At 39.1% G+C, this 12,116-nt stretch overlaps 1 protein-coding gene across 5 annotated transcripts in view; it reads left to right on the forward strand.

The window, feature by feature from the left end:
- The window catches only part of SNX14 (sorting nexin 14), a 99,775-nt gene that overhangs the window by 15,145 nt on the left and 72,514 nt on the right, over positions 1-12,116 (forward strand). For 3 of the 5 annotated variants that reach the window (XM_003922959.4, XM_039467665.2, XM_074397722.1), the window contains exons 2-4: positions 6,835-6,955; positions 8,732-8,808; positions 8,900-8,978. In XM_003922959.4, the coding sequence (XP_003923008.2) occupies positions 6,835-6,955; positions 8,732-8,808; positions 8,900-8,978 (277 nt within the window). The remainder of the gene's footprint in view (positions 1-6,834; positions 6,956-8,731; positions 8,809-8,899; positions 8,979-12,116) is intronic. The other 2 variants (XM_039467664.2, XM_039467666.2) reach the window with 1 other exon arrangement.

The raw sequence follows: 12,116 nt of genomic DNA on the forward strand, positions 1-12,116 counted from the left end.
TCTTTGGCTACTGATTATGTTAGCTCTGAGCCCTAGGGCTCTATAATAAGCAGGTGGTGAAGCCCGCCCGGCTTGTATCCTTCCCTTCAGGGTGGCAAGTTCCCCTGGATATAGGGTGGGTCCAGAGATGCCATCCAGGAGCCAGGACCAGGAGTTGGAAACCTTAGAAATCTACCTGGTACTTTATTCTACTGTGGCTGAGCTGGTGCCCATGCCGGAAGACAAAATCCTTAGCACTTTTCCCTTCCTTTTCCCCAGGCAGAGGAGTTCTCCCCATGTCAACTACCACCATAAGCCAAGGGGAGTGCTGCTAGGCTCTATCTATCTAACCACTACTGTCAGTGCTTACTGTATGCCCAAAACCTCTTTAGTCCACTTGTGGTGAATGGTGCCAGGCCTGGAACTCACCCTTGAGGGCAGTTGGCTCCCCTTTGGCCCAGGATAGGTCTAGAAATGGTATCTAAGAACCAAGGCCTGGAATTGGGTAGCCCAAGAGCCCTCTTGGTCCTCTACCCTACTTGGCCAAGCTCGTGCCTGAGTTATGACAAGATTCCCTTTACTCTTCCTTCTGCTTTTCTGAAGCAGAAGTTGTTTCTCCTTGTAGTTGTCAGAGTTGTGAATATGCTAGGCACACCTGAGTCCAGCACATCTCAGAGTTTCACCCAAGACCTACTGTGTGACCTGGTTACCACTGCTGTCTTATTCAGAGTCCGAGGCCTCTTTAGTCAGCAGATAATGAATCCTACCAGGATGGGTCCTTCCCTTAAAGGCAGTGGATTTTCTTCTGGCCAAGGGTGTGTCTAGAAATGTTGTTTGGGAGCTAGGGCCTGGAAGGAGGGCCTCATTACTCTGCCCAGTTTCCTCTCTTCCTATAGCTGAGATGGTATCCAAGTTATAAGACAAAGTCATCTTTACGTTCCCCTCTCCTCTCCTCAAGCAGAGGAAAAGGTCTCTTTTGGACCTGCAAGCTGTACTGCCTGGCACTTGGGGAGGGGTTTTACAAGCCTTCTCTTAACCTGCCCTGGCTGATAACTCACTAGTTCACATGCCTCCAAGTCCACTGGCTTTGAGCCTGAGCACAGTAGTAGGACTTGCCTAGGCATTACAAGTCCTTGTGGCCTGGACTGCCTTTCAAGTTTATTTAAGACCTCAGAGCACTTTAACCTGTGATGTCAAGGCTTCCCGAACCTCAGATTTGGACTACTGGGATGAGCAGTTGCCCTCTGGCCAGGACATGTGTAAATGCCCACTCTGTGGGTGTACGCTAAGTTTTGCCTCCTGTTCGCAGCATTGAGTTTCAATTCAAATTCCTACAGACACTGTGTTGTCCCTCCCTCAAGCCATGTGCTTTCCTTTGCCATTTGGCTGCTTCTGGGGGCTGGAGAGCGGGTGTTGGCATTTCAAGATTGCCTACCCTTTCCTACCCTCCTCTGTGCCTCTTTCAGCTTATGAAGTTAAAATCATGTACTGTGATCAGTCACCTGGGATTTGGTTCTTAGGAAGGTGCTTTTTTTGTTTAGATGGTTGTTAAATTTGGTGTTCCTGTGGGGAGGCTGACCAGAGGCTTTTTTTTTTTTTTGAGACGGAGTTTCACTCTTGTTACCCAGGCTGGAGTGCAATGGTGCGATCTCGGCTCACCACAACCTCCGCCTCCTGGCTTCAGGCAATTCTCCTGCCTCAGTCTCCTGAGTAGCTGGGATTACAGGCATGCGCCACCATGCCCAGCTAATTTTTTATATTTTTAGTAGAGACAGGGTTTACCATGTTGACCAGGATAGTCTCAATCTCTTGACCTCGTAATCCACCTGCCTCGGCCTCCCAGAGTGCTGGGATTACAGGCGTGAGCCACCGCACCCGGCCACCAGAGGCTTTTATTTGGCTATCTTGCTCTACCTCTCTTCTTATCATTCTTTTGTTTACTTATTTTTGCTTTTTGCTTGGCTGTCATTTCAGTTATCTCTGTAGTGAATAGATATTTTTCTTGCCCATGGCCAACACCTGGCTCTTGTCCTCATTGGGGTTGGTCACGGGTGATGATGGTCAGGCCATCGATGAGTATGTGGCATGCCAGCTGCTTACCTCTGAATTTTTTTTTTTTAGACGGAGACCCACTCTGTCGCCCAGGCTGGAGTGCAATGGCATGATCTTGGCTTACTGCAACCTCCGCCTCCTGGGTTTGAGTGATTCTCCTGCCTCAGCCTCCCGGGTAGCTGGGATTACAGGCACACACCACCATGCCTAGCTAATTTTCTTTTACTTTTAGTAGAAACGGGGTTTTGCTATGTTGGCCAGGCTGGTCTTGAACTCCTGACCTCAGGTGATTCACCTGCCGGGGCCTCCCAAAGTGCTAGGATTACAGGCCTGAGCCACTGTACCTGACTGCCTCTGAAATCTTAAGAATCAAAAATCTCAGTTACTGGCCAGTGTCAGCATCTTTCATTTAGTCAGTCACACAGTTCCTGCTTCTTGACATTTCAATTTCCTGACTCTCTTTCTATATGTTGTTCCCTTCTGTTATTACTTTGTGATGCAGTTTAGAGTCAGTCCAGCTAAGATACCTTGTTCCATCAGTCACTTCATGCAATCTATTTCCGGTATCCTTAACTCTATCCTTTCCATTATACTCACCTGTCAAAACCAAAATCTGGGATCGGTGATGCTGTTTGCTTTTTTAAAGATTCATGTTCTGAAAACTGAATGCTGCTGGAAAAGATCTCACAACTGAAAGTTTGTTGTCTTCAGCCTCAGTAATGTCCAGCAGTCCCCCAGAATACCCCCCTCTTCCCTTCTATGTGGCAACTGTGTCAGAACTTCTCCTGTCTTCTAGAACTTCTGTCATGCCACCTGTGTCATTTACTCTAAGCATCTCCTGTTTTATATAAAGGCCATTATATGGCATTTAATTCTTGTTACGAAATCCTCAAATGTGCATATTCATCCTTCTATGCATCCTGTGTAGTACTGAGGAAGAGACATCTCTCTCATTTATAACTGTTTCTTCCATTTAGGTTCTGAATCCTAACTACACCTATCTTCTATAAGATATTATTCACTCAATTATTTCTTTTTTTCTACTTCTTTTCCTCTTACCTCCTTTTCTTCTATATCACCATTCAAATGTGATCAGGTTTTTACCAAAAACCTTAACTTATTGTCCCCCTCCAGTTACTGTGTTAGCTCTTCTTTTATTTGGAAAGACAATTATCCACATTTATCAATTCCACTTCCTCACTTCCATCTCACTCCTCAATCCATTGTCAATCATTTGCCATTCTAAAATTGCTTTTGCCTAGTTAATCAGTGCCTCTTTTATTGTGAAAACTAATGAACACATCTCAATTTTTTTCTTTATTTTACAAATATTTGGTCATGTTGACCACTTTATTTTACAAATATTTGGTTATGTTGACCACTTTACTTCTGACAAATATTTGGTCATGTTGTCCACATATATATTTTTTTACCTTGCCAGTTTTTATGACTTGACCCCTGATTTTCTTTCCAACTCTTCTAATTACTTGATTCCTTTATAGATTTCCTCTGCCTAGTTCTTAAATACCTTATGCTCATTTCTTTAACTCTGTAGATTCTCCCTGGGTCATGTCATTTACTCCTATGGTTTCAGTGATATTTATGTTGATAATTCCTAAACCTTTATCCTTAGCCCATATTCTCTCCAGATATTTATATTACCCAATATTTAGGTGCTTGTGGAACATTTCTGTGTAGCATGTTTTAAAGTATCTGAAGCTTAACATGTCCAAAGGGAACTGATTTTTCATCTTTCCTTTCCCCTTACATCATTCATTCATTCATTCATTGGTTTAGAAGGAGTCTCACTGGAGTACAGTGGTGTGATCTCTGCTTATTGCAGCCTCTACCTCCCACATTCAAGTGATTGTCTGCCTCAGTCTTCTGAGTAGCTGGGATTACAGGTGTATGCCACCATGCCCAGCTACTTTTTGTTTTCTTTGTATTTTTAGTAGAGATGGGGTTTCACCGTGTTGGCCGGTCTGGTCTTGAACGCCTGACTTCAAGTGATCTGCCTTCTTTGGCCTTCCAGTGTGTTAGGATTATAGGCATGAGCTCCTCCTACACAGCTCCTTCTGCTCACATCTAATCAACTACTTAATCCTCTCAATTTTTACTCCCATTGTCTCTCAAAATAATTCACTTTTTAAAATCTCTTAAGTCTCTACCCTAGTTTAGGCCGTCACTGACTCTCACAGCTTACTGCAACAGTTTTCTAACTAGGCTGTGTGTTTCCAGTCTAGACCATTTTCCATATTTCAGCCAGAGTGGACTTCCAGTTGTTTAATCTAATGATATCCTTCTTAAAACTCTCGAAAATTCTTAAAAAGCTTCTTAAATTTCTTGTCTCCTAGGTACTACTAAGGACTCTTGATGGTAGATAACGGAAACTCAGCTCACACTAGGTTTAACAAAGAGGACAAGATTGGAAGGTTTTGTAAGTGCAGAAATAACGCGTGTAGCTGGGCCCCATAGACACATGGAAGCAGGATTTGGAATACTGCGAATACTTTCTTCCCCTTGCTTTTTCTCCTCTCTGAATTCTGGCTTCATTCTCTTCTCACTCCTCTTTCTTGCTTATGGGCTATCAGTTTTATTACAGCTTCATGTTTCTGTTGTCATGAGATGAACGAGACTGGTTGGACCCTAGTTCATGCAATATTCACTCTGTTTAAAATGCCTGTTATCTCCTAGGTTGTCTCAGATGGTGTCCATCTCTGAACCAGTCAGCTGTAGATAGGGAAGAAGATGCTATGATTGGCCTATTTTGTTGTTGTTACTGTTTTGTTCATTCTTAATCCAGTCTTGAATGAGGGAGATAGAATCTTAAGGAGATAAAAGCTCTTGTTTCCATTTGGACTTCATGAATAGAGTGTAAAGAAAGAACACTTTGCAGAAGGGATGGTAGTCTCTATTGAGGCTACAAAGTATTAGATCCCTAAAGTACATTTGCTTGTAAGATAATACAGGCAGTCCCTGCTTTGTCTGATAGTGAGAGTCTGTAAAAACGATTGTGCAAGCAGAAACTGTGCAAAGTGGTTTTAATCAATGGGAAGATTATGATGGACTTTTAACAAAATTTGTCAAACAATTGAAAACTCGTCAGTTATAATAGTATAGGGAAATGAAAAAAATAGTAAAGTGAGTAGTACATTAATTTTAAACATTAGAAACATTGAGAATTAAAGTGGTTTATTTCTTTGTAAAAATATATATTAAGAGTAACTTAAACAGAGCTTGTCCTCTTCTCATCCTATGACATAGGATACAGAGCGAATATCTTTTTCATGCGTAGGTGAAGTACCATACTCTAGGTTTGGATGAGCTTCAGTGTTTTATCCAATGTTGTGAAATCTCCAAGAGTTCCTTTGCTGGTGCCACTTCTTCTGGGACACTTTCATCCTTATGCTGTAACCACTTTTCTCATTAATGCCAATAAGTTCCCTTCACTATCTTTCTCTGGCTGCATAGAATCTGTTGAACAGCAGCACTGTCATCATTCCCACAGTCAGCTGTTTCTTCTGTAACTTAATTTACGTTTGATTTGAATTTTACTTCTTGCATTATCACTGTTTGTTTCTTTGTTTCTCTTTAATATTTGTGGGATAATGGCCGTTTTTGTAAAATGTCATGCCTATTTATTATTGGAAGACAAGGAGGTAACATAGCTCCATAGTTTGCTGTCTGTGCATGCACTGAACAACAACAATGTACAGTGAGTGACCAGTCACTGACAGAACTGATGTGATTGGTCAATGATCATGATGCACATCTGTTATTTATATAGTGATTTATGGACTGATGAGTTGGCAGCAAAGTTTGTACTTCAAGCAATTATTCACAGTTAACAAATATACTGGGGTCGTTGGCATTTGAACTGGAGCACTGGTGTCATTTAACACAATCATGATAACTGAAATTTTTGCATATCAGAACTGTGCCATGTGAGGACTGCCTGTATTAAGACATACATTGCCTATTATATGACACTATATTATTTGGCTTCTGCTTTTGTTTTTAGATTCACCTAAGGCCTTCTTCCTTAGAATTATGTGCACATAGACCTAAGCCCATGCATTTCTCTCAAGTTTGAATTCCCCTGCCTCTTCCCCAGTCTTCCATACCTCTATACCATCCTCTTCTATTTGTTTGCACCTACTTACCCTTTAAGTTTTTTCTTTAAGACATTGCTTTTTCTGAAAAAACTTTTCTGTTCTTTCAAATTTGAATTAACTAATCAGCCTGTGATGTTCCCATATTACACAGAATTTCTGTTGTAATATCACATATGGATCACATTGTATTGTTCTTTTTACTTACTTGTCACCACTACTAGACAGTGTTTTCCATGCAGGTAGAGACTATGCCGTGCAGTTCCTTGCTATATTCCCAAGGCCTAGCACTGTGTAGAACAAAATAGGTACCTAGTAAAATTCCTTTGATGTAGTGAAAAATACTCAGAATTTTGGTGGAGTATGTATACTACAATATCATAAGAAGGTATAGTATAGACTATTTAAACATAGACTATTTGAACATGTAGACTATTTAATCATATGAATTATGAAATATTGATAATTTATGCTTCCTTATACTTTAAATGAAATATTTGATAGCATACATTTTATGACTCTTGTATATAAAAACTATATTACAGAAAATTAATCATAATTGGAAAAATTGCTTCATATGATATTGTAGGTGCTTGTTAAATCAGTGAAGCTGCTTGTTAAATCCATGAAGCAGTAAGTTAGAATTATGCCTTTTCTTTGGTTCTAATGATTATTTTCTTTTATTTTTAAGGTATCTTCATGTTTTAATGATCTTCTGGTCATTTGTTGCTGGAGTTGTCACATTCTACTGCTCACTAGGACCTGATTCTCTCTTGCCAAATATATTCTTCACAATAAAATACAAACCCAAGGTAAAATTATGTGTTCTTATTGCGTTCAATATGTATCAGCCTCAGCTATTTATTATTTGAAAGCCTGCTAAAGCAGTGTATTTTTTTCTTAATTTATAAAAATTATTTTTTAAAAATTTCTTCTTTTTTCAGGTACTATGCTAAAAGCAGTGATTTAAAAAAATCTGTCTAATATTACTTAATAATGGAAGTCTACTAGAAAATTTTCAAAATATAATGTGTATATGTGTATGCTTTTAAGGCATGCAATTCTCCTAGGAGGAGCTGTAAAAAGAAAATGTGGTACAAAATTTTCAGAAAGTGGGGATCCACAATTTAAGGGTGTCCTCTATTAACCACGAGGACAATAAATGAAATCAGAGGTTCCCAAAGTTGGTTGTATAGTAAATCTCCTGGGGAATTAAAAAATACAGATTGCTGGGCTGTATCACCATATTTTGATTGACTAGCTCTGGGTTAGAGCCATGTAATCAGTACTTGTTAGAAGCTTTCCGGGTGATTCTGAGGCACAGACTCAGGAAATTTGAGGTTAAATGATCTAATCATACTAAATTTTTAAATGTTTACATGTTGCATAGAAACATAATTAGGCAGTTTGCATAACCAAAGTAATTTATTTCTAAAATGTAAAGAAGGGTGGTAATGTGTTGAATCTATCTCTGTAAAGCAAGGTTCTGGTCTGTAGATCAAGGTTTAGTGTTGTATCTTTTTTTCTGAGATAGAATCCTGCTCTTTTGCCCAGGCTAGAGTGCAGTGGCACCATCTTGGCTCATTGCAATGGTGCCATCTTGGCTCACTGCATCCTCCGCCTCCCAAGTTCAAGTGATTGCTGCTGCCTCAGTCTTCCAAGTAACTGGGATTACAGGCACACACCACCATGCCCAGCTAATTTTTGAATTTTAATAGAGATGGCATTTCGCCAGTTTGGCTGATCTCCAACTCCTGACCTCAGGTGATCCACTTGCCTTGGCCTCCTAAAGTGTTATGATTACATAACCTTCAAAATACCAACAAATCTGAGACAAGGCACTACCTCAACTTAAGGAATTATTAAGACTTAAAGATACCCCACTTGCCTTGGCCTCCCAAAGTGTTAGGCCAAAGTGTTGGCCTCCCAAGGAGGCCAAGGCAAGTGGGGTATCTTTAAGTCTTAATAATTCCTTAAGTTGTTGTATCTTGTCTCAGGTTTGTTGGTATTTCTACTCAGAGGAAACACAACTGAAAGTGGTGCCCCGTATTTTATCAGAAACTATAGTAGTTACCTCATAACTTTTTCATTAAATTCAAGATTTTAGAGAAAGAAAAAATAGTTTTTTTCTTATTATACCTCTGAGGTAGAGTGTCAGTTTCTTTTCTCTTTCTTTCTTTTTTTGAGACAGGCTAGATTTGCACAGACTAGAGTGCAGTGGCAGGATCGCTGCTTATTGCAGCCTCAAACTCCTGAGCTCAGGTGATCCTGCCACCTCAGCCTCCTGGATAGCTGAGACTAGGCATGTGCCACCATACCCATCTAATTTTTGTATTTTTTTTGTAGAGACAGGATTTTACCATGTTTCCCAGGCTGCTCTCAAACTCCTGGGCTCAAGTCATCCACCCACCTCGGTCTCCCAGATTGCTAGGATTATAGGTATGAGCCACTTGTCTGTGCCTGGCCAAGTTATCATTTCCAAATGTAGACAGATTTTTTTTTAAGTGAACATAACAATTGATTTTAACTTTAAGGTTGGAAATATGTAAAGATAGCTCTCTCCACCACCTCTTGTTTTCCTTTTTTAGCAGTTAGGACTTCAGGAATTATTTCCTCAAGGTCATAGCTGTGCTGTTTGTGGTAAAGTGAAATGTAAACGACATAGGTAAGTTAAATTTTTTTATTTGTTGATCTTTCTAATTACATTTGGATTTCAAGTAATTTAGTTGCATAATTTTTCTTTTATTTTTCTTTAGGCCTTCTTTGCTACTTGAAAACTACCAGCCATGGCTAGACCTGAAAATTTCTTCCAAAGTTGATGCATCTCTCTCAGAGGTAACTGATTTAATATTAACAGAAATTGTTAAATGCCTGTGGAAAAATTTTCCAGAATTTTTTTACCAAATAATTTAATTATGGAACAAATTAATACACATCACCTAAATCAGTTCTGGGTTAGGTAGTTGATTATTGCAAACTAAGCCACTTGAATAGTAAGCTAGAAATGTTTTTGAATCTCATGTTTAATTTATACATTTTAGCTAAGGAAAGTACTGCTTTACCTGAAACAGTCAGGGAAGCACTGCTTTACCTGAAACAGTCATAAAGATGAAGATAGTAATCTTTATGATAAAGGCAGTAGAAATATCATTTTGTGATTCCAAAAGGAACCCTGGACTGCAAGGAGCAAATAGATATATATCTTACTGAATTATGACCCCAGTTTTGACCCTAACTGAAGTATAGAGTAAGGAATGGGATATTTTTCACTACTTCTGCATAATACTGGAATGGAAAGCATGTTCTCATATCTTTATTATAGTTAAATTTTATATGTATCTTTTTGGTAACATGTTTTATTTTTTATTTTATCTTTTGAGACAGAGTTTTGCTTTTGTTGCCCAGGCTGGAGGGCAGTGGCATGATCTTGGCTCATTGCAACCTTTGCCTCCCAGGTTTAAGCGATTCTTCTCCCTCAGCTTCCCTAGTAGCTGGGATTACAGGCATGTGCCACCACGCCCAGCTGTGTTTTAGATACTTGTCTTCTCAGTGGTTTTGACAAAACACTCAAGTCCGTGAAGGGAAGGAATGAGGTCTCATTTGTTCCTAGCACCAAGTATTGGTCATGAATATTTTTGGTAGCTGATCAAAGTGTATTGAATTAAACTGGATGCTAATTAGTTGAAGAAGAGCAGTAGGCATCTAATTCCCACTTAGTTGTTCTTTATCCTATTTTGTATCCTGCATAAAAGCCCATTAAAATTGGCATTTTTTTCTTTTCTTCTCTAAGGCCATTTTCATCTTCAAGATACCCTGACATAAGATTCTGTCTAATACGGTAGTTACTGGCCACATGTGGCTGTTAATAAACACTGCAAGTGTGCTAGTCCAAGTTAACATGTGCTCTGTGTGTGAAATATATAGTGGATTTTGAAGATTTAGTAAGAAAAGACTCAGAAAAACGGAATGTAAAGTATCTCATTTTTTATACTGATTACATGTTGAAATGATAACATTTTGGATATGTTGGGTTAAATGAAATGTAAAATTAATTTCACCTATTTCTTTTTACTTTGTAAAACATGTAGCTACTGGAAAATTTAAAATTAATATGTGACTTACATTTCTGTTGGAGAGTGCCAAGTTGAGGTCTGTTGAAGAAAACTTCTGACAGCTATTATTTGTGTCTTTAACATGTCAGATATTCATTCATAAAAATGAAAAGACTAGGGCCGGGCGCGGTGGCTCAAGCCTGTAATCCCAGCACTTTGGGAGGCCGAGGCGGGTGGATCACGAGGTCAAGAGATCGAGACCGCCCTGGTCAATATGGTGAAACCCCGTCTCTACTAAAAATACAAAAAAAAGTAGCTGGGCATGGTGGCACATGCCTGTAATCCGAGCTACTCAGGAGGCTGAGGCAGGAGAATTACCTGAACCCAGGAGGCGGAGGTTGCGGTGAGCCAAGATCGCGCCATTGCACTCCAGCCTGGGTAACAAGAGTGAAACTCCGTCTCAAAAAAATAAAAAAATGAAAAGACTTTTATAAAACTCTCGGTCCAGTACCTGTCACATATTGATGTTCAATAAATATTAGCTCTCACATTTAAAAATATATTTTGAGGTTTCACAGGTAGGAACTGGGCTAGGCTGTAGTGATTAAAAGTGAAATAAGATATGGTCCCTTTCTACTTTAGAAGCGAAGGCAGGCATATAAACAGGTATTCACAATGTAACTTAACGCAGGCAATAATGGCAAAAAAAAATTAAGATATATAGACTTGATATAGAGGAGAAGTACATAACTATTGAGAGGGACAATCAGATCGGATAACTAGAGATTTGCCAGACTTGGGAAAGAGTATTTCAGGATTTAGGTAGAGTTTTCAAAAGGAAAGAGAGGCTTGAAATAAGGTAGAGGGTTCAGCAAACTGGAGAGTAAAATGTGAGGGAGGATGTGGCCAATGAGGAAACAATATTCTAGTAGCTAATATTTAGTGATATATTTACTATATATTAGGCACTGTGCTAAGGTCATGCATTATTTTATGTAATCCACATATAACCTATGAAGTGGGTACTATTATTGATAATTTTACCAAAGGTAAATGAAATTTAGGGTTTTAATAATGTTCTCAAGTTTCATATTTGGTTGATTGTAGAACTCAATCAGAAACTCAGATCTGGTTAAGTTCTTAATCGCTATTTTATATGGCCCTTTAGAAATCACACTATCAAATGACTTTAAGGGCTATGCTGATGGAGTTTAGATTAATTGATCCTACAAGTCAGTGATTTTCTTGAGTTTTCAGATGAGACTTATAGGGTGCACTGGGAGTGAAAAGGAAGTAATGCAGCTGCTGCATGCCAGCAGCTGCCCTTCGAAATCAGTGCAGTTTCACCTTTCTTATTTTCATGTATTCAGGTTTGATACATTGAGGATTTCGTGAAAGAGGATGATGTGGTCAGATACATGTTTTAGGTTACTTCTGCAGCTCTATTTAGGATGGAGGGAAGTGAGCTTGAAAGCAGGGCGGTGAGAGGCCATTGCTGCAGTATGAGGGGTAAGAAAATGAGGACCCAAGCAATGGTGCTGTAGAAGAGCACTACTTAGGATATAAAATCAGTAGGACTTGGTGATTGATTGGATGTGGGGAATAAAGGAAGAACAAATGTTTAATGATAACTCTTTCTAGTCTCTTCTCTCTATCCTATTCATTGTTATCCCTGTTTATATGTATCTTCATTTCCCAACTCATATAAACAATGCTTAGTTTTTGTACTAAAAAATCTAAATTATTGTTCTCTTAATATTTAAAGTAGAGAATTCACAGCCTTTGTTACTGCTGCCAGAGAAGTATGTGATCTGATTTTGGAAGGATTAAATTAGATATGCCGTTTTGTGGCCTCCCTACTGCTTTTTTAAGTTACTGCCCAATGTTGCAACTCCTTGTAAAAATTATGACATCCTGCTAC

The sequence above is a fragment of the Saimiri boliviensis genome, chromosome 4, assembly GCF_048565385.1.
Source record: "Saimiri boliviensis isolate mSaiBol1 chromosome 4, mSaiBol1.pri, whole genome shotgun sequence".
NCBI classification, from domain to species: Eukaryota; Metazoa; Chordata; class Mammalia; order Primates; family Cebidae; genus Saimiri; species Saimiri boliviensis.